Here is a 27,992-nt window from a genome sequence, read left to right as displayed (position 1 = left end):
ACAAGCACCTCAGGTCCCGCCCCTTCCGGCCAGGTCGCGCGGCTCCGTGGGCCCCGACCGGAACACCACCCTTCTGAAACCAGGCCCCGCCCCTTCCGGTCCGGACCCGGAAGCGTCTCGGACTCTCGCCTTTCCGCCTTCTCGCCTCCGGCGCTCTTTGCCCTGGGAGTTTTTTTGAAGGGGGGCTCTACGTCAGTGCGTCTCGGCGTTCCCACGGCGTTTTAACAGCTTCCGGCGGAGCCTGGATGTTGATGTCTTGCTCCTGACTCCGTGTTGCGCTCGAAAGAGAGGGAAGCTCCGGCAGTGTCCCGAGGAATTCGCGTGTCTCCTGCGGTAACCTCATCAACCCGCCAAGATGGCGATGCAAGCGGCCAAGAGGGCGAACGTGAGTAGCGGGGCCTTTTGCGGAGGAGGGGGAGGACTTGGCTGTGTGAGGTAGCGGCGTGGATCAGAGAATACATGCCCCTCCTCCGTCCCCAGGGTGGGGAAGCCCAGTATTTCTTATCCCATCAGACGGGATTTGTCCCTGGCTCCGTCCTTAGGGATTGTGCTCCTTGAGCCACACTTCCTTCCCCACCCCTTTTGAGTGTTTCTTCAGTCTCTAATATAGTGTGAGCGACAGTGTTAGCCCTCCAGTCTTTGTTGATCTTCTCGGCCTAAAAGTTGATCGCACAGACGAGTCTCCAATAAATAGTTTAATGGTTCATAGGCAGCTAGAGCCTGGGATTCTCCTCCTACGAATTTACATGTAAATAGAGAAATTGGGCGATTGCTGACTTTTCTTTTAAAAATGAGTGATACCAGGTCATTTCCATGGTATGCCAGTGAGAATGATTTGGTAGAGCGGAGAAACTGATGATGTGGGAGAAAGATGACTTAATTTTAGGAGTGAAGTTTTGGGGTAGGTGAGGACTTGGCCTAGTAACAAAAGAGAGGGAGACAAAGTGGATATAGAGGAAAGCAGATTGATGGCTTTAGTGATGTGAATATAAAGTACTTAACCATTTGCTCATACCTCTTTTCTCCAAGATGTAAGAGCCTGGGGTGGACAGGGAAAGGGGTACAGACAATTAATTTCAGGTGTTGGAAGGAGTGGATGTGGTAAGCTTTGAGGAAAGAAGAAAAAAGGTGGTATAGCATATTGAAGAGTGAGAGAGAATTTACTTAGGAATTTTTTATTGTCTTTATTTTTTGTTGTTGTTTTAAAACTTTGTATTTTGAAATACTTTAAAACTTAACAGGACAGCTACCAAAATAATACAAACCCCATACAGAAAACTCCAACATACCTCTATGCCCCCAAGATACGTTTTGCTACGTTTGCTGTATCATTCTATCTGTCAGTCCACCTGTCTGTCCATCTGTCTAGTAATTCATTTTCTGAACCTCGAGTTTAGGTTTTATACATCATGCTCATTGAACACCTAATACTACTTATTCACAGTAAACCAACTCCTCCTTCAGTGAACATATCCCGTTCAAGAAATTCAACATTGGTATAAAACCTACAGTCTATATTCCATTTCTTTCATGTTCCAATAATGGCCTTTTAATCCTCCCCCACCCCTCTTTAGATCCCATCCAGGATCATCCATTGCCTCCAACTGTCACTTTCGCTTGTTTGCTCTTTTATTTTTTGGTTCTGAAAACATATAACACAAACCCTCCCCTTAGAGAAGTTGATTAGGATTTACTTGGCAGTGGTAACCACCTATTTGAACTTAACCTTAAATCATGACAGCTAAAACGTACTTGTTTACCATTTGTCACCACTGCTAGTCTGAGGGCAAGGCATAAGACAGTATCTTATTTGTACAATATTTAGCTTAATATTTGTAATAATTGCCAGCTTAATAAATAGTTTTTGAGAAAATTAATGTCTGTTAGGTAAATGAGTATGTTAATTAGAAGTACAGCAGTGAGATCTGGACTAGAGATATGTATCTGAGAATCATCAATTTACTGTGAAAACCATGGATATGATTAAGAGACCACTCAAAGAGATTGTAAAAAGTAAAGGGAAGTCTATCAAGGATCAAGAAAAGAAGACTAAAAGATAAAGCCCTGAGCAGCTTATTTGAATGGCAAAGAAGATTGAGAAGAAATAGCCAGAGAGGAGGCAGCAAAGGAAATAAGAATGGGACTAGGTAACAGTATAAGAAGCCTAAGTAGGATGAGAATTAAGCATTGCAATTAAAAGGTCATAGTGAGTAAAAGCAGTTTCAGCCGAGTGCTGGGGTAGAAGCCAGATTGTAGTAGGCTGACAGGTGTCACTGAGGCAGACTATGAAGCACTGGGTATAGATTTCCTCTTTTCAGACACTTGATGGGAGGGGTGGAAAGGAGCTGGCAAAATAGGATAAGTAGAGGGAGCTGATAAGTTTAGGGAAGGCAGAAACCTTGTGTTTTTCTCTTCATGATATATTCCTCATATGTGGCCTAATATGTACATAAAGTAAGTACTCATTAAACCTTTGTTGAGTGAATGAAGAGGAATCTAGAGAAGTATTTTTTGTTTTGGGTAAAGATAGGTGGGGATAGGAGTACCTGCTCATGTGAGGAAGAGAGAAGCCCATCAAGATGGCGGAGTGAGATGCTTCGGGGCATCATCCTCCCATAGAAGCTTTGAACAACCAGCAAGAACTGGCAGGTACACCTTTCCAAAAGCTCTAGAGAATAGTTAAAGGATTGCAGTAACAGGGCAAGCACCAGGGCAAAGACTACTTAAAAGTAGTGGGATCTCCTGGTACCCCAGCTGGCCCCTCCCTCACCCTCATAGGTTTCGTGTACACTCCCATTTTGGATAGCTGATCCTTTTCCAGGAGGGAGCAGAGTAACCCTAGAGCACATACTGGGAACACGTCTGTCTGACCCAGTCTGTTTGGTGATGACTGGAGGGACTCACTATCCCAAACCTTGCCCTGCGGAACTCTATGGGAGAGCTGTCAAATTGTATTGCCAGGGGCAAGAGATTGCCAGTCATACAGTACAGTGCCTGGGATCGAGAAGAAACTGTTTCTTAGGGAAGAAGGGACACACCCTTGTAAACAGAATTTCTAGGGCCACATGTGCATGCCCAGAATAAGACTCAGGCACAGAGGGAAGCAGATGTGTCTCAAGCAGTTGGGTGCCTACCTCCCGCATGGGAGATCCCAGTTGGGTTCCTAGTGCCTCCTAAAGGAGACAGCACACAACGAAGAGACACAGAGAGCAGACAGCGCAAACAGCGAGTGGGGAGGGGGGGATAAATAAATAAAGCTTAAAAAAAAAAAGTCAGGCACAGAAAGGATCCAGGCTTTGGCCTGGCGCTCTTCTCCTAACTTAAGCTCTGAAGGAAAGCACTTACAGGGTCAATCTGCAAAAATTGGGAAAGGTGTTTTCTTTTTCCATTCTTTTTTGTTTGCTCCTGGCATTCAAGAAAGCTCTGTCATAACACTAGCTGGGTACAAGCTTAAAGAACAGATGCCTCAGAGTCTAAATTCAGTAATAGCACATTAAAATATCAAAATGTCGAGGTTTCAATAAAAGGTTATACACCATACAAGGAAACTGGAAGTGATGATCCAGGCAAAGGAGAAGATTAAAGCATTAGAAATGATCAATGAGAACGATCAGAACTGGGGCATTCCAGACAAAGACTTTAAAAACAAACAAAAACCCTAAATGTGTTCAGAGAGCTAAAGGGAAACACAGAGAAAGAACTTAAGGAAATCAGGAAAACAACAGATGAAAAGAAAGAGAACATCAATAGAGAGACAGATATTATGAAGAAGAACCAAGCAGAGCTGAAGACCATGGTAACTGAAATTAAAAATTTCATAGAGGGAGCAGATGTGGCTCAAGCAGTTGAGTACCCACCTTCCACATGGGAGGCCCTGGGTTTGGTTCCTGGTGCCTCCTAAAGAAAACAAGCAAACAGACAAGGGAGCCAACACAGGGAAGCCACTGTAATTCAGTGGTTGAGTACCATCATCCTGCATATGAGGTCCCAGGTTCAATCCCTAGTCCTGGTATATCAAAAAAAAAAAAAAAAAAGTTTTTTTTTTTTTCCCTCAAGTGGTTTAACAGCTGACTGGAGCTGACTGAAGAGTCAGTGAACTTGAAGATAAGACAATTGACATTACCCAGTCTGAGAAGCAGAGGAAAGAATGCAGAAAAGTGAACAGTACCTGAGGAACCAGTGGGATACCATCAAGTATAGCAATATACATAATTGTGGGAATCCCAGAAGGAGAAGCAAGAAAGCAAAGAGAATATTCAAAGAAATATGCAGAAAACTTACAAATTTAACAAAAGGCATGAATATACACATCCAGGATGCTCAATGAACTCCAAAAAAGATAAACCTATATAGACCCCCATCACACCATGTTATAATCAAACTGTTGAATGCCAAAGATAAAGAGAAAATTCTGAAAGCTGCAGGAGAAAAACATTGTGTCACATCTAAGGGACCCTCACTAAGATCAAGGGCTGGTTTCTCATCAGAAACCATGGAGGCAAGCAGGCAATGGGAAGACACTTAAAATGCTGAAAGCAAAAAATTGTCAACCAAGAATTCTGCATTGGGCAAAACTGTCTTTCAAAAATTAGGGGGGGGAGCAGATGTAGCTCAAGTGGTTGAGTGCCTGCTCATGTACGCAGTCCCGGGTTTGATCCCCAGTACCTCCTAAAAACAAAAACAAAACCCAACTCTTACTGGGGAGCCAGTGTAGCTCAGTGGTTGAACACCTGCTTCCTGTGTATGAAGTCCTGGGTTCAATCCCTGGTACCTCCTAAAAAAGAGGGGTGGGAATTAAGACATTCTAAGATAAACAAAAGCTGAGATACTTCATCACCACTAGACTCGTCCTACAAGAGATGTTAAAGGGAGTTCTGTGGGTTGACAATTGACTGGAGCCACATGAAGAAATAGAGTGCCAATGAGGGTAATGACATGAGTAAATATAAATACCAGTTCTACCACTTTTTATTTGTGATTTACTTTTTTCTTCCTACAGGATCTAAAAGGCAAATGCATAAGATGTCATGACTGGGAGCAGATGTAGCTCAAGCAGTTGAGCACCCGCTTCCCACACGGGAGATCCCCAGTTTGGTTCCTGGTGCCACCTGAGAAACAGAAAACAAGTAAAACAAATGAGAAAAACAATTCAGGGAAGCCAGTGTGTCTCAGTGGTTAAGTGCCGGCTTCCCACAAACAAGGTCTGGGTTCAGTCCCTGGGCCCCGGTACCTCAGGAAAAAAAAGACATCATGATTAATCAGTCAGTGATTTTGGAATCATAATGTGTATTATGTAATTTGTGACAATAACTGCATAAAAGTAGGGGGACAGAGGAGTATAGGAGCATAATTTATTGTTGTTATTGAAGTAGTTAAGTTGGTATCGAAGAAAACAAGATGGTTACAGATTTAAGATGTTAAATATAAGCCCCATGGTAACCACAAAGAAAATATCAGAGACATATAACTCACAGGGACAGAAAGTAGACTACAGGCTACCAGGGTGGGGAGCAGGGACCGTGGGGACCTAATGCAAAATGAGAGTAGGGTTTCTGTTTGAGATGAAGGGAAAGCTCTCATACTGGATAGCAGGGAGGGTACTGCAGCATTGTGACTAATTAATCTCTCTGAGTGATATGCTTGGGAGGAGTTGGAATGGGAACATTTGTATATATGTTTCCACAATTAAAAAAAAAAACTGAAGAGATAATGACAGTTTTACGGAGTACATGATAATGGATAGAATCTAAGAATGGAGGAGAAAAGGCTCAAAAGGACATTTTGGGGACATAAAAAAATGGAATATAGAATGTAATCTTCATAGCAATTACAAATTTCTTGAGCATGATAACTGCACTTAAGGTGACTACATAAAAGAATATCCAGGTTTGCAGGAAATGGACATGGAAGTATGTGTTTAAGGAGTATGATGTTCACAGTATGCTCTCAGATGTTCAGAAAATGGAAGGATGGGTAGGTGGATGAATGGAGAGTTGATAAAATGATAGGACAAAGGTGACAAAATGCTAAAATGGGTAGATCTAGGCACCTGGGAAGGTGGAGGTATGTTGGAGTTCTCAATATGGGGTTTGTATTACTTTTGCAATAAGTTTGGAATTGTTGCACAATAAAAAGGTTTGTTTTTTAAAAAAAAAAGAAGCCAGTGGTGAGAAAAAGCCTGTAAATTTCAAAGAAAAATCATTGGTACAGCTGGTTTCTGAGAAGACCAGAGAAGGGCCATCAGTGGGAATTTTATTGTGCAGCAAACAAACCCCTGCTTTCTTTCCACACATGGTCTGAGGCATCGAGGACTTTGACATGAGGCTAATGGTCTTCCTAGAACGCGTGCCTAGGCGCTTTTCTGAAGAGCCTGCCGTTTAAACATCAGATTATCGTTCTTATTCTTGGCTTTTTACTATTATCACTGTTCATTCTCTTACTGTTTTATTTACTGTTAAGTTTTTTTTTTTTAAATGGTAGCAGTTGTGCCCCTAATTTTAACAATACACCTTTCTCATCTTAGATCCGCCTGCCGCCTGAGGTAAATCGGATTTTGTATATAAGAAATTTGCCATACAAAATCACAGCTGAAGAAATGTACGATATATTTGGGAAGTATGGACCTATCCGTCAAATCAGAGTGTGAGTCATACTGATGTTTTTAGAATGAAATTTAAAGAAAATGATTTCTTTCAACTTCATCTTTCTATCGAAGATTTACAAGTACAGGAGAAAAGATCTAATTGCAACAAGAATTCCATTTTAATTTCATCTAAAGATGGTTGGCACTATCAAATGATATTTATTGAACATCTGCTGAATACAAATCAGGATAATAGGGGCTTTTATTGGCATCAGCAATACTACAGCCTTGTGTGGAAGCGATATTGTATGTCTTTTACAGGTGAGACTGCCAAAGCCCAGAGAGTAAGAGGATCTTTCTAGCCTCACTCAGCTATTTAGTGATAAAAGATCTTCTGGCTCTATCTTGAATCTCTACACTATACAGTACCATGGCTGCTGCCACCCTAACTGGTATGAAAGGGATCACCCCAAAAGGAAACCCCATAGCCCTTAAGCCATCATTCCCCAGTCCTCCTTTCCCCAGCCCCTGGTACACACAGCATTCTGTGTATGCATTCAGGGGATACGTGGACTCATGTTAAGAAACCCTTTTCTGGATATACAAAGAATGGTATACAGCAGGTCCCTGATGTGATCAAGAGACAAGATTCTCCTTCAGGCTTTGTTACTAACATGCCTACCTTAAAAGAATATTCATGAGGATCAAATTAGGCAGTGCCCATGAATGTCCTTAGCTGTCGTGTGTTTCCTTAGTGTACATTAGCCATCCTTCTTCGGCTCCGCAGCACCTTCTGTGCACAGTACTCTTTTTTTTTTTTTCTTCATTTTTTTAGGAGGCATGGGGAACTCAACCCAGGACCTCCCACATGGGAAGCAGGTGCTCAAATGCTTGAGCCACATATGTTCCTCACAGTGTGATTTTTCAATTCTTCCCATCAAGTGATGGATTCTTTTTTTTTTAATACCATGGCTTTTATTTATTTCCCCTTCCCCGCCTCCCCCACCCCCCGCCCCCAGTTGTCTGCTCTCTGTGTCCATTCGCTGTGTGTTCTTCTGTGTTCACTTGTAGTCTTTGTCAGTGGCACCTGGAATCTGTGTCTTATTTTGTTGTGTCATCTTGTTGTGTCAGCTCTCCGTGTGTGTGGCACCATTCCTGGGCAGGCTGCACTTCTTTTATTTTTTCACGCTAGGCAGCTCTCCTTACAGGGCGCATTCCTTGCGCGTGGGGCTCCCCTACACTGGGGACACCCCTGCGTGGCAGGGCACTCCTTGTGCGCATCAGCACTGCACATGGGCCAGTTCCACACGGGTCAAGGAGGCCCGGGGTTTGAACCTTGGACCTCCCATGTGGTAGGCGGACGCCCTATCCATTGGGCCAAATCCGCTTCCCCACAGTACTCATTAGTTACCACCTGGTTTCGCTGTTGTCTGTGGGCTCACCTGCCTCTCCTGCCAGCCTTTTTGCTATCAGGGCGGGAAGCGTGAATGCTTTCAGCTTTGTGTTTACAGCACTTATGTCCGGTACATGATAAGAGATGCTTATATCAGTGAAGTTAGAAAATATTTAGGTGAAAGGGGAAGTAATCAAGCAGCGGCATTTTTATAAGAGGCCTTTGTACTTGCTGCTTCCTCTCTCTGGTATAGTTTCCCCAGCTCCTCATTTCTGGCTCCTCATTCTGCAAGCTCAGCTTCAGTGTCACCTTTTCAGAGAGGTTTTCCCTGACCACTCCAGCTGAAGCACCCTCCTTTCTTCCCATTATTCTCTCACACAGCCCCCTGTTCATTAATATCTTTCCCTAGGTGACTAGAAGCTAGAAGGAAGGGCTAATCCTTGTAGTTTTCACTGTTGTTTATACAGTGCCTGTCATGTGGAGAGGAACACAATCTGTATTTAATAAATTAATAATAAAAGGTTGGAGTGTAGGAACGTGGGTCCAGATTACAGCCTGAGAATTGGTTGTTTTTCTGTCCCATAGCTGTGGTCCTGCTTTGTCATGTACTTGGCACCTAGCACTAGGGTGACCAACCTCCCCGTTTTGTCCAGGCCTGGGGTTTTCTGGGAAATGGGACTTAACAGTGCCAAGACCTGGACAGTCCCAGCCGGGCTGGTTGGTACCCTGCCTGGCAGGTAGTAGACATAATCGGTATTGGCTTAGTGTCTAACCAAGTACATGCTTTAGAAATTCCAGATTATAATGCGGTTCTCAAAATAGGAAGTTGGGAACTAAGGCCTGGGATACTAGAGAGGGAGAGTCTGTAAAACAGGTTAGTTCCTATCACCATCCACTTCCTAAAATTTCAGAAGACGGAAGGGTAGCTTTTACTTTTGTTTTTTCACCTGCTGGAGAAAGGATGTGTAAGAAAAGTGATGGGAGAGGGAAGGTCTCCACCTTCCAAATACTTCTCGTGGGAGGCAAATGAAATCTAAGATCATCTTTGCTCTTGAGGAACTTAAAATCTCGTTAGCAACAAAGTGTAAGCATGTGAAATGTTAATTAATTCAAGTATTAAAGAGTAACGCAGTAGTGATCAAAGGAAAGTAGGTAAATGATTACTAAACGTAACTTAGTCAGTGTTGCTCTTATTTTGACACTTTATGTTTTTATTTCAAGGGAAGAATTAGATAGAATTTTGTGGGAAAACTTAGGCACAATGTTTTTTCCTTTGTGGAGTCCCCAACTTTCATGCCCAATGCATTCTTGAAAATGATTTGACAAGTCCAAAATCTGAAAGTTAGTAGACCATTCCTCTCGTGCTGCGCAACCTGACAGAGTTGAGAACATTGATTAATGCCAGCACCCTCCAGCCACCCCAGCACCTGTGCCTGTCCCATCCCCTTTTATAGGAAGTGCCAGCTCTGACTGGGGCTCAGGTTCTAGTCTTGTCCTACCTCAAGTCTAGCCAGGTGCCTCCTCTTCCCAAGGCCCACTGCCCTCCCTCGGCCCTACACAGGGACCTTGGAAGGTGGCGAGTCGGCCCACGGTCTGAACACCTCACCCGCAGCAGAACTGGGTGGCTGGAACACGGGGGTGGGGGGTCATCTTCATCACATGGAGGCCACCGCTGCCCATGGGGGCGTGCTCCCTCTGCTCCTCACACTTCCCAGCCCCCGTCCTGGTCGTAAACACTGGTTGATAATCTTCATAAAATATCCAGAAACACCCTTTCCCTACATTTTAGAGCTTATCTTGTCTATTAAGATCTGAAACTAGAATGAAAGAGAAAACCATAATCTTTCAAAACAAGGGACTAGTTTTTAGGTGATAGTATGGTAAATAATTACTTTAGAATTGGTTCTCTTTTCTAAATGCACAGTGAGAAAACCATCATTTTAAACACTGCTGGCTGATAAGAGCCATCACTCCCTTAACCAACCAAAGGCCTGGGCTTTCCAGCTCACAACTGAAAATTGGTTCCTTCTTAGAGAAACAGGAGAGACTGGAACCGGGAACAGGAAGGCTGCGACAGGGTTTCAGGCTGGTTCTCTGCTTGCAGCCGGTGCTGTAGTAGCTGTGCTCTTAGTATTCCTGGTAGAACAAAAAGTCTAACCTAACCCAACACAAGAATTCTCTAATTCGAGAACTTACAGGCTCATTCGGCATATCTATCCATAATGTTTATTTCCTTTAATGGTTTTCAGGTTGATCCCAAAATACTTAAATAAAACTTAATTTTGGGAAACGGACTTGCCCGGTGGTTAGGGCGTTCATTTACCACATGGGAGGTCCGTGGTTCAAACCCCGGGCCTCCTTGACCCATGTGGAGCTGGCCCATGCGCAGTGCTGATGCGCGCAAGGACTGCCCTGCCCCGCAGGGGTGTCCCCTGCGTAGGGGAGCCCCACGCGCAAGGAGTCACCCGTAAGGAGAGCCGCCCAGCGCAAAATAATGTGCAGCCTGCCCAGGAATGGCGCCGCCCACACTTCCCGTGCCGCTGACGACAACAGAAGCGGACAAAGAAACAAGACGCAGCAAATAGACACAGAGAACAGACAACCGGGGGAGGGGGGGAATTAAATAAATAAATAAATCTTTAAAAAAAAACAAAAAACAATTTCAGTTTACTGTCTTGGCTAATTTTGGTTCTCTGGTTAGTGGTTTAGAAGATGGTTCTGTTACTCAGCTGTCAGTGTTCAGGTAAATGTTTATTTTAAATAAGTCCAATTTAACTCTGCAGAGGGAACACACCTGAAACTAGAGGAACAGCTTACGTGGTCTATGAAGACATCTTTGATGCCAAGAATGCCTGTGATCACCTCTCGGGATTCAACGTCTGTAACCGCTACCTCGTGGTTTTGTACTATAACGCCAACAGAGTAAGTAGAGCCAAAGCTGTCCCCACATGTCAGCCCCGCTAAGAGGTAGTTTTGGGCTGTCCTATGGTGGGAAATGCCTACTAGGAGTTTTCTTTTTTTTTGGCTTCTGTTATTGGTGAAATTCACTTAGTTGTAGCTCGGTAACTGTTAACTTTGGTGCTTACCACATTTTCAGGCATTTCAGAAGATGGACACAAAAAAGAAGGAGGAACAGTTGAAGCTTCTCAAGGAGAAATATGGCATCAACACAGATCCACCAAAATAAACATTGTTCTGCATTTTCATTTTGAACTAAAACCCGTAAATGACCACCATCACCTTTTCTTTCTTTCCTTTTAAATTAATACTGAGTATTGTGATTTTTATTTGAGGTTCAAAATGTCCTACTTGGGAATTTGATACATGTGAGAATATATTATGTTAATAAACATTTTAGCTTTTTTGTTAAACATGTCAGCGTTTTCTCTTGAACTTTCCCCTCCTGTTTGATACCAGGAAAAAAAACCCCACAAGCAAGAGTTTTACCACATCGAGAATTGTTTGGTGAGAAGAGGTCCCACAGACGCCAAGCTTCCTAAAAGCAAGGATCTTTTCATATTCTTACGCCTCCAGTGCCCAGTCCAAGTGCCTAGCCATCAAAGGAGCTTTTTACAGCTGTTAGCATTTATTGAATGTCTATTGATAATGCAGTCCTCATAACAGCTGCATGAAACTGGTATCTCCATTTTGTAGAGGAGGAAACGGAAGCATATCATGTTGGTTGAATGAGTAAAGTATATAGAATAGCTGCTGTAACAGCAGCCAGTTACTAGTTACTCCTGGTACACTTGTATAGTACTTGCTTTACAATTAACAAAACATTTTTGTGTATATGGATACCCTTGTCCTTAGAGCAGATGTCTGTTCTAGAATTGGCCATTCAGATGACAGCACATTACTAGAAATTTGAGATCAGCTGCTTGGGTGGGTGTGTTGGTTGCTGCACACCTAAGATGGTGTTTATGTAGCTGTTCCCTTCAGCTATGAGGCTCCTGTGTATAGGCTATCTTTGCCATTAATAAAAATTACTTGATACTCATTCTTTTTTTAAAAAAAAAAAGATTTATTTATTCACCACCTGCCCCGCATTTGCACTCGCTGTCTGCTCTCTACGTCCATATGCTGTTTTCTCGTCTTCTCTTCTAGAGGCACCAGGAACCGAACCTGGGACCTCCTGTGTGGGAGAGAGGCGCTCAATTGCTTGAGCCACCTCAGTTCCCTTCTTGTGTTTCTCATTGCCTTTCTTCTTTGTGTCTCTTCGTTGCATTGTCTTGTGTCAGCTCACCACGCCTGCCTATCACGTCACTCACTGTCTTGCTCGTCTTCTTCAGGAGGCACTGGGAACCGAACCTGGGACCTCCCATGTGGTAGGTGGGAGCTCAGTCGCTTGAGCCACATCTGTTTCCCAATGCTCATTCTTAAAATCATAAGCTCCCAAGGCATGATAGTAACATGGTTGTAACGACGTTCATCATAGCTGCCAACTTGGAGAAAACAGCTGTAAATTTTTTTTTTTATAGTTTAGTCATGGGCCAAACAGAAGATGGACTAATTGTTTTATGTACAACAGTAACCTAAAAGAAATTTGAAGGCCACATGCACTGAAACATTTAAATGGACAGAGTATCCTACTTTTAAACATGTTTTTAACTTTTAAAGCTTTCATTACTTAAAGAAAAACAGGCTATCTTGTATTACTTGTACTATTTTTTCAAAGCCGACTTGAAAATGAGTAAATGATTATGTCTGAAAGTTTTTTTGAAAGTACTGTAAGAGTAGAAAGATTCATTTCTAGAAAAGTGTGGGCAGATAAGGGCACAGCTATAATTTTCTTTCATGTGAATGCTTTTATGAATTCTTAATTTTATTATGCATGGTTTGCCTTTAGTTATTTATAAATGTAAAATAATTTTCTGAAAGACTTTGGGGAAATTCTGAAATTAGACTTCCTCTTTTTTTTCTTGGAGATACTCGGGACTGAATCCCAGAACTCATACATGGGAAGCGGGTGCTTAACCACTGATTTATACCCACTTCCCTGGAATTAGACTCACTTATAGTGTGATTTGTCTAAGTGGCAGATTAGCTTTTCTCTAGTAGAGTTTTCTGTTGTTGTTTGTTCTAAAGAGGTACCGGGGATTAAACCTGGGGCCTTGTATATGGGAAGCAGGCAATCAACCAGTGAGCTATACCCGCTCACCTAATATAGTTGTTTTAAATTAATAACCAGGGGAAATTCTTCCTACTGAAAATTATAGCCAGTCCATCATTTGGATTAGTATATCAGTTAGCTGTAACCCCAACACTTCATGACCTAAAGCTAAGAGTCTAAAAAATTCCTTGTAGTTGGTAGGAAATTCTACAGCCTGTCCCATTTAAGTTATGGTGAACCACCATTCAGTGGACAGAGAGCACCGTCTGTTTACCGGGTAGAGTGCTAAGATGCTGAGGGATACAGTTATGATTGAACCTCTGCAGCAGGTATCTAAGACTCAATTTTTCAAACTGCTTTTAAGAGTGCAACAGATGTGTGTATGTACGTGTGTCTGCATATACATTTGTGCCAGAGCTGATTTACTTTGTTTAGGTTAAATTTTGAGCTTCTAAGATTTTGTTTGAATATAGAATTCACTGACAAAGTTTGAAAACTAAAGGTATGGCACAGATCTTATTATCACTCTTCTTAACAGCGTCCAGTGGCTCTCTCAGGACAGTGTCCAAACTCTAGCATACTGCATCATAATCTGTGTCATTTTAAGAGCTCCCAAAAGGCAGGGGTCAAGTTTAAGTTACCTACATGGCTCAGCATTTCAGCATATCCTCTCCAGGGGAAAACCTGGGAGTATTTGCATATTTTAGGTTCTCATAGTGGGTGTCACCATTTGCAACCAAGACTATAAATATTCTAGACCCTAAATATTTTATCCAACCACCTGAAATGGGCTTCGGTGCCATTCTTAGTCACCCCATTGTCGTCACAGCAGAAAACGCAGGTGTATCATTTCAGCACTCATAGTTCTGAGAAATTATGAAAGATATTCGGGGCATCAAGGAAAAGTGAAAACCAAGACATCCTGAAAGAAATATCCCAGGGAGGAATGAGTGCAGCACTTTCTCTGGCTAGTTATCCCACAGTAGCGGTGAGCAGAGGGACAGTTGGTGTGTGATGGAAATCAAAGCAGCCCTTTCTCATTTCCTTAAGTATCCTAAAGCACTGCCTCTTTGTTGACTCCTTAACACCGCAGCAGCAGAATCGGGCCACGCCGTATAAAAAAATTAAGGGGTGGCTGAAGTAGCCAAAATGGCAAGGTCCCACGTAACATGACATGAGACTTGTATCAGCGGGTCAATGAAGAAAACTAACAGTCCCTGTTACCAGCCCCTCCCTCTTCAACCTTGAAAGAATTCTAAGTTGTCACAGTAACCCTGAATATGACCAAGAGCTTTTCCCACCCTGTGCCAGCCAAAAGAAAAACCACCCACGCTGTCCCAGGCCCCTGTGGCCCACACACAACCCAAATTAAGTGGGCCGATTGTAAAACGTAACTACAGAGATTCCAATGCGTTTCAGTACAAGAAGATAAAAAAATAAGCAGTCTGTGTGGAAACAAGTTTAGATTCCAAAATTTCTTCTCAGGTAGCTTCCCAGTGTACAGTAGAGCAAGTCTGGGTGAAGCTAGGCAGAATATGTGAGAACAAGCTCAGAGTCACACCTTTCCAAAAGTTAGTTCTCAGTGTTTGTGTCTGCACCAGCACACCTTCAGTTTGTTCAGATGCTTCCATCTAGGAGTAGGAAGTAGAGAGCTCCTCCCTTGTACTCTATCCAAACAAACACAGATGGCAGGATACATAAAGTACTCGCGTCCCACATTTGATTGCTAGGCTGCAGGATATGAACACAATATATTCCTTTAATTCCACAGAGAGACTCCTGAGCGTGTGAGATGAGTGGCAGGTGACCTCTCCCTTGTAAGGCTGCATAAAGAATGTGAAAGTATGTAGACCAAAGCCCAGCACGTGTGGTGCTCACACCATGGCTATTGTTTATCAAATCACTCTCATGGCCACTTAGCTCTCTTCTAACCCTTTTTCCCCCAAGGGCAACTGGTTGGGTGATCCTTAAAGCACTTCCTATCTACAATAAGGATAGACAAGAATTTGTCAAGCACAGAGCCTTTATTATACATATTATTTCCGAAGAGAATGTCTGTTTAAGTCAGCAGCAAACATCTAAAAGAAAGTGACAGCAAAGGTAACTGGCTCAAGTCCCTCTGTGTACACCATGTACATTTCGTGTCTGAGCACCTTGTGTGTCTGGCTTAAGTGAAGGTAAGGCAGTGTAGATTGTGCGAACAAGAAATTGGGGTTCCGTGATCAGGAATGGCTACTACATGCGTCACACGAAATGTGCAACCTGAAATGTTTCATCCCGCAACCAAAGTTTCCTCAAGCATAGATGTGCATGAACAACGACGGACACATACAGAGCAACCTGGGCAGAGAGCATGGGTCGTGTGTTGGGGCCGTGAGGTTAGTGCACTGATCAAAAGCCCCAAACAGGAGGAGCCGTCCCAGTGGCAGAGCAGGCTAGAAGGGTGAGCAGCCGCCATCTCCAGCCACCTCGGATGCCTTCCTGCCTTCACTCTAAGTTGAGCAGCTCCACGTCAAAGATGAGGGTGGCATTGGGAGGGATGACACCGGGGTGGCCCGTGGCTCCATATGCCACATCCGGGGTGCAGGTCAGCTTCGCCCTCTGCCCCAAGCTCATCTAGCAGGGATGGGAGCAGGTAGGGAGAGGAGAGAGAGGACCCAGCTTGGTTTAAAAGAAAAGAGTAAGGTACCTGGCATTTCCCAAACCATCCTCTGCAGGTCTGAGATGAACCTTATATGTGGCTCGTCAAGATTGTGCTAAGAACGGTAACAAATAAATTCTTCCTCAAAATAGCTGAGACTTGACAATAATGTCCTCAAAATTGTCTCAAATTCATTCATCCAACAAATATTATTGGTCAATTAGCATATGGCCCAAACATTTTTGTTTGTTCACTACTGTTCCTCATTCTCTTCCAAAGAAGCCTAAGATGGCTGCATACAGAAGACATGTACCCACCCAACTAGATGATAGGAACGGTTCATTAAAGAGGTTAGAGGTCAGAGGCCCAGCCAGACAGGTAGGGCGACGAGGCTACTCTCTTGGGAGTGCTGTGTGACGTCATGGGACAGACCATGGAAGACCTTGAACTAGGGCTCGTCACAGCAGCAGTCAGGAACCCCCTTGGCTCGAGTGGGGCAAGTGAAATTTCAGTCAGGTCTATAGATGAGTTAGCAACATTGTGTTATGTAAATTTCCAGGTTTTGGTCATTGTACCATGGTTACGTAAGATGTTAACATTGAGGGAAGTTGAGTGAAGAGTACATAGGAACTCTGCCACTTTGGTAATATTTTTTAAGTCTAAAATTGTATCCAAATAGATTAAAACCACCGCCACCACCCTCATGTCCTCCCCTGGCCCAGCTCTCCCGCTGCCTCTGTCCTGAACGGCTGGTTCTGAGCAAGCCTGGGGTTCTGTGCTTGGGATAGGAGGCCCCAGGGACACAAAGGAGGGCATGACGCCGGCAGTGGAAGTGATGGGGACACAACTCCGGGACTGAACACTAGATGGCGCCACCAGGCCCCCACTGTAGGATCAAACAGTAGTGCTGGGTTGGGGAGCAGGGGTGGGTGCTGAGCCCAGATCCCCAATTCCCTTTCAAGAGTAGCCTCCTCCTACCTGGGCTGCGCCCTCTTCAAAGCCCTTGATGACCTCCTGTTTGCCAATTCTGAACTTGAAAGGCTTGTTTCTGTCTCTGGAAGAATCAAATTTCTTCCCATTCTGGAGCATTCCTGCCAAAGCAAGAAGAGGGTGGAAAAGAGTTCCGTGTTAACCCCTGATTCGGATTCAACATGTCTAAAATGGAATTCCTATTCTGGAAAAAAACTGCTTCTTTTCCAGTCCTCCCCATCTGTCCTGTCGCTCAGACAAGAATCCTGGACTTGAACTCTCCTTGCCTTTTCCCTACGTTCAGCCTGCCAGCAAGCCCTTCTTCATCCTCGCGTCTCCACTTCTCTCACCACCACCCTGTGGTTGCACCAGATCCCCATCATGCCTCACCTGTGTACAGGAACCACCTCCCGACTGGTCTCCCTGCTTCACTCTTACTCTCTTCTGTTCTCCACTCTGCACCGAGACTGATTTTTAAAGACGCAAATCTCCTGTTACTCCCCAGCTTCTAATGCTTTTCAGTAGCTCCCTACAACACAACCCAAAAGCCTACGTTGCCTGCAGGCACTTCAAGATCTGGCCGCTGCCTGCCTGCTAACCCTCTCTCTCTCTGCTCTCCCTGCTTGCACCCTCTTCCGGGCCCATCTTTCCCAAATACCTCTACAGTTCCTCACCCTGAAATTCTGCTTTTCCAGGCCTTTCAGCCTCAGGCTGAGTCCTGGTTTCCCGAAGGTTCCCCCAAGGTGCAAAAACCAAACATACATCATAAACTGCCATAAACAGTGATGAGGCGGCCCAGAGTCCACCATGACCCCAAACCCTATTCAAGCAGGGCTGGCTGAAGCCGGAACACCCCAGCTGCTGTCTCCACCAAGCCTCTGGCTGCACATGCCTTGTCATCCCCGAGCTCCACGTGTGGCCTCAGTCCAGTAGCTCGAGGCTCTACTTTCAAGTCTTATTGGTGACTCTGACCCAAAGATCAGGCCTTCTATACATGATGCTCTCCCACCACACCCTCCATCCCCTGGACCACAACAGAAAGCAAGCAGTTTGGGAACCGAGGAAGACCCAGCCGGCAAGTCCCTGTCCTTGCAGACACTGGGTTCTGACTTCACTAACTGCCCGTGTGACCTTGGGCAAGCCCCTCCTCTTCCAGCGTCTCAGATCTGCCAGGCTTAACATGGGTGGCCTGAACGGCTGAGGGCTTGAGCATCGAGGATTACACTTCCTAATCCCTCCAACTGAAGTATATACAAGAGAAACAGTTTTCCCTCTTTCTGGGTAGGATAAATTTGGCTCTTGCTCTGGATACTAAATCAGGAAAAGGAAAAAACCCTTTTCTGCTGGCTACACAGAGAAATACACAGATGGAAGGAGATGAAATACAAGCTCATGCATACACACAGGTTGCTAAGATATTCAAATACACAAGGATAATTATGCATGTTCACATGCACTTCTGCATACACATGCAGAAGAAAAATCGTGATGGCCAAACAGAGGCTGAGAAAATATTTAGATACCAAGACCTCCAGACAACACACAGACATATAATTGGACAACTACACACAGGGACATAAACACACATGCCGTCATGTCCACACACTCCATTTAAAGTCTGAATTTCTCATTCTCCAGTTTCCTCAGATTTCATAAAATTTATTTTGTTCCTGACCATATATAGTTATCAAATGCTACAAGTTCAGCCAAATGGGCCCAGTTCTTCAGCTCAGATATACATGGTGACCTGACTCGATAAAGGTGCTGCTGAGTTCAGTGAATAAAGGATGGTGCTTTTGGGAAGCAGATTTGGCTCAATGGACAGAGCATCCGCCTACCACATGGGAGGTCCAGGGTTCAAACCCAGGGCCTCCTGACCCGTGTGATGAGCTGGCTGACGCGCAGTGCTGATGCGCGCAAGGAGTGCCGTGCCACGCAGGGGTGTCCCCTGCGTAGGGGAGCCCCACGCGCAAGGAGTGCACCCTGTAAGGAGAGCCGCCTAGCACAAAAAAAGTGCAGCCTGCCCAGGAATGGCACTGCACACACGGAGAGCTGATGCAAGATGATGCAACAAAAAGAGACACAGATTCCTGGTGCCACTGACAAGAATACAAGTGGACACAGAAGAAAACACAGTGAATGGACTCAGAGAGCAGACAGCTGGGGTGGCGGGGAAGGGGGGAGAAATAAATAAAAAAGAAATCTTTTTTTAAAAAAAGGATGCTTTTGATTAATGTCGCTGGAGCAATTGTATATCCATATGGAAAAAAATTAAAAAGAATCTTGACCCTACTCGCCCATCCACAAAAAAAATCAATTCCAGATGAATTATATACCTAGATTATAAAAGGCAAAAAGAATAAAGCTTCTGCAAGATAATAAATAAGAGAATATCTTCATGATTAGGGACAGACAAAGATTTCTTGAATAGGACACTAAAAGTACTAACCATAAAGGCAAAGATTGATAAATTGGACTTCATTAAAATTAAGAACTTCCATTCAAAGACATCATTAAGAAAATAAAAATGCAAGCCCCAGTGAGAGAAATGTTTGGAATAGGTATAACCAACAAAAGACTCATAACCAAAATACAAAAAGAACTCCTATAAACCAGGAAGAAAAAGACAGGCAACCTAAGTTTTTAAAATGAACAAAATGCAACAAACAGAGGATTAAACAAATGGCCAGTAAGTACTTGAAAAGGTGCCCAACTTCATAATCATCCAGGAAATACAAGACAAAAACACAGTGAGGTATCTCTGGGCACCTACTCTAGCAGGTCAAAACCAAAACAAAAGAAAACCTCACAATACCAAGTGCTGGTGAAGAAGTGGAGTAACTGGCACTTTCCTATGCTGCGGGTGGATGTGTGAATTGGCACATGTACTTTGTTTTTTTTTTAATTTGTTGTTGTTGTTGCGTCAGCGCCATTCCTGGGCAGGCTGCACCTTCTTTCATGCTGGGCGGCTCTCCTTACGGGGCACACTCCTTGCGCGTGGGGCTCCCCTATACGGGGGACACCCCTGCGTGGCAGGGCACTCCTTGTGTGCATCAGCACTGCACATGGGCCAGCTCCACACAGGTCAAGGGGGCCCGGGGTTTGAACCGCAGACCTCCCATGTGGTAGACAGACGCCCTAACCACTGGGCCAAGTCCGCTTCCCAGCACGTGTACTTTAGAAAGCTGCTTGGCAGTAGCTGCTCAAGCTGAGCATATGGACAGCCCCTGACCCAGCAACTCCGTTTCTGGGTGGAAGTGTGATCCAACAGGAACACGAGTATCTGAGCACCAAAAGGCAACAACAAGACTGTCCATTATAACTGGAAACCAGAAACAACTCAAGCATTCCTCAACAACAGAAAAGACAAATAAATTGTACTGTATTCATATGAAGAAATTGTGTATGTGAATAAAAAATAACAAACAGGGAAGCAGATGTGGTCCAACAGATAGAGCATCCACGTACATATAGGAGGTCCAGGGTTCAATTCCCAGGGCCTCCTTGACCTGTGTGACGCTGGTCCATGTTCAGTGCTGCCACGCGCAAGGAGTGCCGTGTCATGCAGGGGTGCCCCCGGCGTAGGGGAGTCCCATGTGCGTAGGCTCACCCTGCAAGGAGAGCCACCCAGCACGAAAAAAGCACAGCCCACCCAGGAATGGTGCCACACACACACAGAGCTGGCACAGCAAGATGACACAACACAAAGACACAGATTCCTGATGCCTCCAAAAATGCAAGTGGACACAGAAGAACACACAGCAAATGGACACAGAGAGGAGACAACAGGGGGGAAGGGGAGAGAAATAAATAAAATAAATGTTTAAAAGCAAACAAACAACTGTAGACAGATCTCCCAGACATAATAAGTGAAATAAGCCAAACATAAAAGAGTAGGTACTCTAAGATTCCATTTACATAAAGTTCGAAAGCAGACAAAACGAATCTATGAGAACCAAAGTCAGCCTCAGGAGGTGGCACAGCCTTCTGGGGGTGCTGGTACCGTTTTATCGGTTTGTTGACCAAGGTGGTGATTGCGGAAGTGGGATCACTTTAAACAATGTGCTGAACCGTACCTCTTGGATTTATCTTCTCTACCGTGTATATTTATGTTTAATAAAAACATTTACCGCAAAGCCCCTACTACAGTCTCCTGTTTGATGAGCCAGGCCTCCCCCAGCCGCTGTGAGTGGTCAGGGCGCACTGCCCGCTTTCTATGTGTATTGTCAAGAGGCTGCAAAAGGATGCTGCAGCTTCGGTAACTTGATAAGTAGCGGTCTGTCTGCAGCATGCAGAACAGACAAATCAATTACACGGGTCAGGGGCCCCTGAGGACGCGTGGTAATTAGGCCACATCGCCGGGAGAGAGAACCCGGCTCCGGCCCACTGACGTCAGCGGCTGGCAACACGGCTGCTGAGATGCGTCCACGCCGCCTGCCTAGGTCGAGCCTGGTGCTTCACACTGGCCCAGAGCGCTGCTAAAAATGGCCCCACCTGCATGTGAATTAGGCCTTAAATTGGCCTTGCTGTCACCAGGCTCCCCGCATTGGGAAGCAGGTGGCGAGGCAAGGCGCTTCCCCCTGGGAACCGACACCTGCTGGCCACCCTCCTGCCAGCAGCCCCAGGCTCTAGAATGGCCCTCAGCCCACCTGGCCATCACAGGCAGACGAGCACCTGCGCTCCCACAGCACCTGTGCCCACCCCTCACATCGCGGCCCCCAGCCCCAGTGAAGGCAGGGTCCCCCTCCCCATCTGTGTGCCGCCCCCCTGGGGGCCATGCCCTGCATCTCACACACAGCAGGCGCTTAATAACAGGAGGCCGAATTGAACAGTAGGTATCCACCAAGAGGAGAGGAAATTCCGAGGCAGCCAACTTCCTCCTTTCTAACAAGCGCAGGATGAGAAGGGAGTCGCTGGGGAGGCTCAGGGCTCCCAGAGCCGTGAGAGGGATTTCCAAATACCGGGCAGAACCAGGAGGACCCAGGAAAGGGAAGGGCCCTTGGGATGCTGGCATCGTGATGGCCCTGGCTGGCATCAGTGGGGAGGGGTGTGGGCCCTCTCCCTCATTCCCACGGCTGGCTGGGAGGAGTGGGGGTATCTGGTCACAGGCAGAGGCTGCTGTGGGCTTCAGGCCTGACCCGGGGGGAGCAGATACCTCTGGAGAGGGGTGCAGAGGGGAAGCCTGCCTGGGGGAGGGGGCAGGCCTGCGGGAGGGACCTACCTGTGTAGTGCACCACGCACGTCTGGCCCTTCTTGGGGAACGTCCTTCCTGTGAGGAAACAGAAGGCAGAAGAACAAGGAGCGTCCTAGGGAGAGCCACCTGACCAAGCGCGCGGGCCCGCACCCTCTCTTCCAACCCAGGTCCCGGGCCTCGCCCCACAGCGGTGTCCCCAGCCCTAATCCTGCCCCGGTGCCCGGCGGGAGCCAGAACTAGTCACTTCGCCTCTCCGGCCTCGATTTAACCTTTCTTCCCTTCGTTTCCTCAATTCCACTCTCTCCTGGTCCTTTACCTTCCTTCAATGGCTCCTTTTACTTTCCCACGTCCCTCCTGCAAACATTTGCTAAGTGCCCACTATGTGCCAGATCTGGATGAGTTTCAGGAGACACAGAGCAATATATGAACACAAGCGAAGTTAGGGAAACAGATATAGACGTGGTAGATTATAATGCAGGGGGAGGACAGCTCTCAAGGATGAATAAACATCATCACCTGCAAATATTTACTGAGTACCTGTTATGGTGTCAGACCTGGGATTGATTCTGGGGATACAGCAGTGAACAAACAGATGAAATCCCTGCTGTTTTGGAGTTCACATTAATGGAGGAGGGCAAGCAAGACTCAAAGAAGCAAGATGATTATGGCTTGTGACAAATATTTTCCCGAAAAGAAACACGATGGTGAATTAAGAGAGCTACGCCAGGACGGGTCATTTTAGAAACTAGGGTGCTCAGGCTTGCCTCTCGGAGGTGACATTCCAGCTGACACTCGCCACTGCAGGAAGAAGTGGCAACACAGGCACAAAACTTGAGCTAGGAAAGGGTCGGTGTACTTGCAGAATCTGAAGGAGACCAGGTGACTGGAAAAAGAACTGGATTTAATTATGAGTGCAATGGAAGTCACTGGAGAGTTCTAAGCAACAGAATGACATAATCCAAATTCAGATTTTTTTTTTTAATAAGATGACTCTGGCTGCTGTGGGCAGGATGGACGGCTAGGTGTCTGTTGCAGTAATCCAGACAGGAAATCAATAATGACGCGAATTAAGGCAGTGGTAGCGGAGGCGAGAGTGAAATAGAGTGAAGATACACTCTGGAAGTGTGGCTGACAGGGCAGGCTAATGGATTGGATGTGGGATCCAGGAAGTGGGAACAGGAGAAAATAAGAGCCATGCCTGGGCATCCAGTTTGGGCAAATGGGTGGATGGTGGAGCTAGTTCCTGGAATGGGGAAGATGGGAGGGACCCAGATTTGTGCGGATGGCGATCGAGCAAGTGGGTTTATATTACAGGTAGGCAGATGGGCGGTCTGCACTGGAAAGGTAAAGGCCTAGGGCTGGATAACAAAGCCCAGAGAAGGTAGGGGCCAAGGTGACGCTTCGAGAACTCCGTGGGAGCACAGAGAAGGGAGCAGCTAACTGACCGGGGGAGTCAGGGAGAGCGACCTCGAAGAGCTCTTGATTAAGCTGGGTCCCCAAAGATGAGCAGGAGTTTGAAAAAAGAAAAGGGAGGTCATCTGGGAAGAGGAAACGGCTTGGTCACGGCTGCGACCCAGGGCCCAGCATGTGGAAAACGTGAGATATTTGCCGAATAAATGGCCTGTCTAACAACACGCGGTCAGCTGGGTAAAGCTGGAGGAAAGGCTGGTTGTGGCGGCAGGACAGGTGGTGAGGAAGGTAAGAAGAGGCCAAATCACCAAAGCCCAGTCTGCCTGGAAAAGGGCCAGAAGACGACAGGATTTCCTGTGGGGCCTGACTGAAGACAGGTGGCCCCAGCGTGGTGGCGTCCTTGTTGCTCTTTTAACTGGTGTTTCTTCCTCCTTGTGCTTCCTGGACACGGGTGTTTAAACAGGGCTGTAAGCAGAAAGCCAAAGCTCTCCTAGGCTCTCCCGACAAGTCTAATGTCCTCAAGAGAAAAATGCCCCTTGCCCCTGACCAAGGAGGGAGGATAAAGAGATTCCAAGGAGCCAGGGAAGGGCCAAGCGGCCTCCAGCCCCACGAGAGAACCCGGGGGTGGGCTGGGGGTGAGAAGGCCGGGGAGATGCTTCCTAGGGCCCCTGCCCTGCGGCTGCCAGGGCGGTTAAATAAGCCTGCGCTCTACCCCGAGCCCAAGCGCCAGCTGGGCCTCCCAGGACCACTGTGGCACAGCAAGGAGGGCAGCCAGGAGCCAAGGGACCCTCCAGATTTCCTGGGGGAAGGGGGTTTGGTAATGCCTGATAGGCAGTTTACCAATGGCTGATCTGCTCCGAATGAAATTTTAGCATTTAAAAGAAAAGTCTATTTCTTGGGTACCCAGACCCAATTATGCAAGGATGACTCCTTGGGCGTCTGGCTGGGGAAAGGAGGACCAGGGGACGCCCGAGAGGGCGCGCTTAAGGGAGGACGGTGGGGGGCATGCGGTCTGCCCTGGACCTGCAGACTTGGGAGGGATCCCTGGGTCACCCAGGTGTGCAGGTCGGGCAGCAGCTGGATACCGAGACCACTGTGACCTCCAAGCTCCCCTGCAGCCTCGAACCCCGGGGGGCTTCCATTCGGAAGCCAGAGGTTTCCAGAGGAGAACGAATGCCGTGGGAGTGGCAGCCCGCCGGAAGGGCGAATGGGGCGGGGAGAAGAAGGCGAGAGGCGATGCGGAGGTGGCAGGCGGGCTCAGTCCCTCCAGCCTGTCTCGCTGCCCAGCCCTGGAACCCGCCCCGACGGGAGGCCCAGCGTGGGGCGCATCAGGAGAGGGTCCTTCCCCAAGCAGGTCCCGGCCCCGGTTTCCAGGGCTCACCCAGGCAACGCAGAGCGACACCCCGGCCCTGGGAAATCGCCGGCGGCGGGTAGCCGAGCGGGTCCAGCGGCGACAGCCGGAGGCCCCCCGGGGCGGCGGCGGCGCGCAGACCCCCGCTCCCGGCCGCCGCCTTCTCCGCACTCGGGGCGCGCGCGCGCGGCAGGGCACGGGGCGCACGGTCTGCTGGACGCCTGGGAACCCCGGCTGCGGTCTCCTGCCGCCGTCCCCATCCCAGACCCCCGCCTCCGCCCCGGCCCCCTCCGGATCAGCCCCCCGCCCTCCCGGCTCCGCCCCGGGACCCCTCCCCTCCCCCGGCGCCGCCGCCCGGTACCGTCTCCGGGGGAGATGGTCTCGATCTCCACGCCCATCGCGGTCCCACAGGCCCCGCCTCCGGGGGTCCCCGCTGCTGCCCCGACCCCGGCTCGGCCCCGGCCCCGCTGGTCTCCGGCTCGCGTCCCCGCCGCCACTGCAGAGCCGGAGGAGGTGCGGCTGGAGTCGGGACCCGCGCGGGGAGGGGCCGCGGGGACGGGGGCGGCGGGGCGGAGCCGCGCGGAAAGGTGGGGTCGCCGGGGAGGGGCCCCGGGGAAGGGACCCTGAAGGGGCAGCTCCCGAGGCCCGCGGGGGCTGACGCGCGTGACCCTGCTGGGCGGGAGGGCCGCGAGGGGGGGGGGCGCCCACCCACCTGCCCACCGGTCCACGCAACACGTATCGATTCGGCTCCCACTCCGGGCTCAACTCTGGGGACTCAGCCCGGTCCCAGAGACAGGCAGGAGGAGGCCGGCAGCTAAAGCGGCGCTTGAATTGGGGTGCTCCCTGTCCTGGGGTTCACAGCGCGATGGCAGCGCCAGAGAGGCACCCACCTTAGCAGACGGGGTGGGGCGTCCAGGAGAAGCTTCCCGGACCTGTGGGAGGGCGCTGGGTGGGCACCAGTCCTTGCCGACCCTCCCCCACCCTAACTCTGCTCCCATTTTGTGTAGTTTGGCTTCCCACACATTTCTTGGGTTCCCACTTTTCTAGGGCAAGTGGTGCCTGCGGCACCAACTGAACGGAGACGGGACCGCGGTCGTCGAGGAGCTGAGTCTGGGACCAGGAGGGGACACAGCGAGGAGGGTCAGTGCCAGCCCCTTCGCCTCCACCCCGAGCAGAGCCGGGATCTGGAAGGGGTTGGGGGAGGAAGTAGCATTTGCTCGAAGGACGAGGGGGACGCCACCTCCCTCTCGTTTTCTCCTTCTTCGCTGCCTTGTTCCAAACCCGGGGGTGAAGGGAGGATTCTGCGGGGTGGCGCCGGGGGGTGGGCTTGGGGAGGAAAGGCGCCCCGAGGCGGCCTGGAGGTGCCCTTCCGGCACCTTCCCCACGCCCACCTGGCCAGGTCGTCAGCATGCCCGAAGAAGGACTCCAGAAGGAAGACGGTCCCCCTGCCTGTGGGCCCAGAGCCCCCCAGGGGCGCAGCGGGCCCGGGGAAGCCCGGGGCGCACCCGGAGCGCGGGGGCACGGTCACCGCGGGGCGGAGCAGCGCCGGGCTGCGCGGGTCCAGGGAGCCGCTTCAGCTGGCTGGGGGATTTTATCAGCTAGTAAAGGGGTCCCGGATCCTACGGCTCCCGGACGCCTTCTTAGACTTAGAACAGACAGGAAGTGGGGGCGGCGCTAAGGGTTTAAACTAGGGAGAAAGTGCGCCTGGCCTACGGGCCGTAGACCTCAGCGAGGACTACAACTCCCAGAGATCCGTGCGGCGAAGCCCCAGCTTATTGGTCGGCGGGAAGGTCGTTCTCCTAACGTGACAAACTGGGAAGCCAATAGACAGGGGAATTGCCGGGGTTGCCCCGCCGTCGCTCACCTATCAGAGGACTGAGGGCCGATGCTTCCGGTACCTGCTTGGGTCTTTGGATCCGCGCTCTGGTGAGGCGGGGCGGCCTTGGGGAGACGCCAGGTATTTTGCCTCTACTGCCCCCGGGTGTGGCCCGAGTGGGGTGGCTGCGGGTGGGCGAGGAAGGATGAGGAGGGGCAGGCTGTGGGGAGAGCGGGCAGGTCCAGGTGTACCGAGAACGAGGCGGTCCCACGTGTCAGGGGAGGGAGGAGGAGGACAGGGCTGGGGGTGGGTTGGGGAGAGTGAGTATATGGCCTGTGACTCAGCCCTCGAATGACATTTCTGGGAACATATCCTGAAGAAGTCCAAAATAAAGAAAAAGCTGTCTGCACACAGACTTCTATCATACCGTTATTTCGGGGGGGGGGGGGGGGGGAGGGGCGGTTTGCGGTACCGGGTCCAAGATTAAACCCCGGACCTCGTGTGTGGGAAACCGGCGCTCAACCACGAGCCACGTGGGCTCCCGAACACTGTCATTTATCATAGAATAAAGTGTTTATTCTATAGTCTCAACAGTGAGGAGTAGGTAGTAAATTGTGTGATGTTGCCGAGGAATGTTAAGTGATATCCAAAAGGACTTTTAAAACTTCTAAGTAACGTGAGAAAGTGCTATTATTATCCTGTTAAGTGAAAAAAAACTGATTTTACAGTATGATTGAAAAGCATTAACAACCCGAACCTGTGCATAGAAAAAAGCCTGGAAGGATATAGTCATAATTTTCTTGGATGAATGGATTTTTGTGAATATGTTTTTACCTTTCTTGTGTGTGATTTTTTTTTTTCAAGTTAAGTGTAAAAAAATTGACATTATTTTATAGTGGAGACATCATAAACCTAGAAACCTAGAAAAACAAATAGGGGTGTGTACCTCTGTGTAAACCTACTGGAAATGCCCCAGTTCACCGAAACCTCTTGGTTCTCATCAGGAGTTGTCTTTAAAGAAGATTAAAAACAGAAGAAGTAAATGGTCCTAAAAGTGAGCATCAGGACCTGTTTCTGAGCACCTCCCCCGGGGACTAAGAGTGATCTTTTTTTTCCCCAGAATACCCTGATTTCTACAGTGTGAAAATCACTTGGCTAGGCTCTATGGGGAATCAAAGATCATTTCAGAAAACTGACAGTCTTGGTGTTGAGGAACCAAGAGATAAACAGTTAGCTTGAAGCAAAATGTAAACTTTTGAAAGAGAGAGAGTAATAGGGAACACCTTTGTCACCCTTTGTCCTCTAGACTCTCTGACCTCTCACAGGGAGCTTGTCCACTGCTTTGCCTCTAATTACCAACGTAATGCCAACGATTCCCAAATCTTTACCTCTAACTGCCCAAGGTGCATTGCTAAATTCTTAAATGAAGCACATTGAATACTGAACTTACCACACACACTTCATATCCTTCTTACTTTGGAAACCTTCTGTATCTCTGGTTAATGGTTCAGCAGTTCCTCAA

General features: G+C 47.9%; 3 protein-coding genes across 6 annotated transcripts in view; 2 read left to right on the top strand and 1 right to left on the bottom strand.

Annotated features, from left to right (window-relative positions):
- Nucleotides 1-111: 111 nt before the first annotated feature.
- SF3B6 (splicing factor 3b subunit 6) lies at nt 112-11,347 on the top strand. The gene is made up of 4 exons (XM_004471811.5): nt 112-385; nt 6,524-6,642; nt 10,760-10,898; nt 11,074-11,347. The coding sequence occupies exons 1-4, from the start codon at nt 356-358 to the stop codon at nt 11,161-11,163; spliced, it is 378 nt and encodes a 125-aa protein (XP_004471868.1). The 5' UTR covers nt 112-355; the 3' UTR covers nt 11,164-11,347.
- Nucleotides 11,348-15,094: 3,747 nt separating this feature from the next.
- Nucleotides 15,095-26,308, bottom strand: FKBP1B (FKBP prolyl isomerase 1B). 2 transcript variants are annotated; one of them, XM_058287687.2, is made up of 6 exons: nt 26,046-26,308; nt 25,367-25,586; nt 25,016-25,150; nt 21,921-21,968; nt 16,709-16,821; nt 15,095-15,705 (listed from the first exon to the last, which is right to left on the bottom strand). In XM_058287687.2, exons 3-6 carry the CDS (start codon nt 25,050-25,052, stop codon nt 15,577-15,579), a joined length of 327 nt encoding a protein of 108 aa, XP_058143670.1. In that variant the 5' UTR covers nt 25,053-25,150; nt 25,367-25,586; nt 26,046-26,308; the 3' UTR covers nt 15,095-15,576. The 2 variants fall into 2 exon arrangements, with proteins under 2 accessions (XP_058143670.1, XP_058143671.1); XM_058287688.2 differs by lacking the exons at nt 25,016-25,150; nt 25,367-25,586.
- Nucleotides 26,309-26,391: 83 nt separating this feature from the next.
- Nucleotides 26,392-27,992, top strand: part of WDCP (WD repeat and coiled coil containing) — a 34,660-nt gene continuing 33,059 nt past the window's right edge. For all 3 annotated transcript variants that reach the window (XR_009183412.1, XR_009183411.1, XM_058287685.1), the window contains exon 1: nt 26,392-26,611. The gene's annotated coding sequence lies outside the window, so the exon portion shown is untranslated. The remainder of the gene's footprint in view (nt 26,612-27,992) is intronic.

The sequence above is a fragment of the Dasypus novemcinctus genome, chromosome 25 (genome assembly GCF_030445035.2).
Source record: "Dasypus novemcinctus isolate mDasNov1 chromosome 25, mDasNov1.1.hap2, whole genome shotgun sequence".
NCBI lineage: Eukaryota > Metazoa > Chordata > Mammalia > Cingulata > Dasypodidae > Dasypus > Dasypus novemcinctus.
The sequence above is the reverse complement of the archived record's forward strand: the minus strand, read 5'-3'. Positions and strand labels throughout refer to the sequence as shown.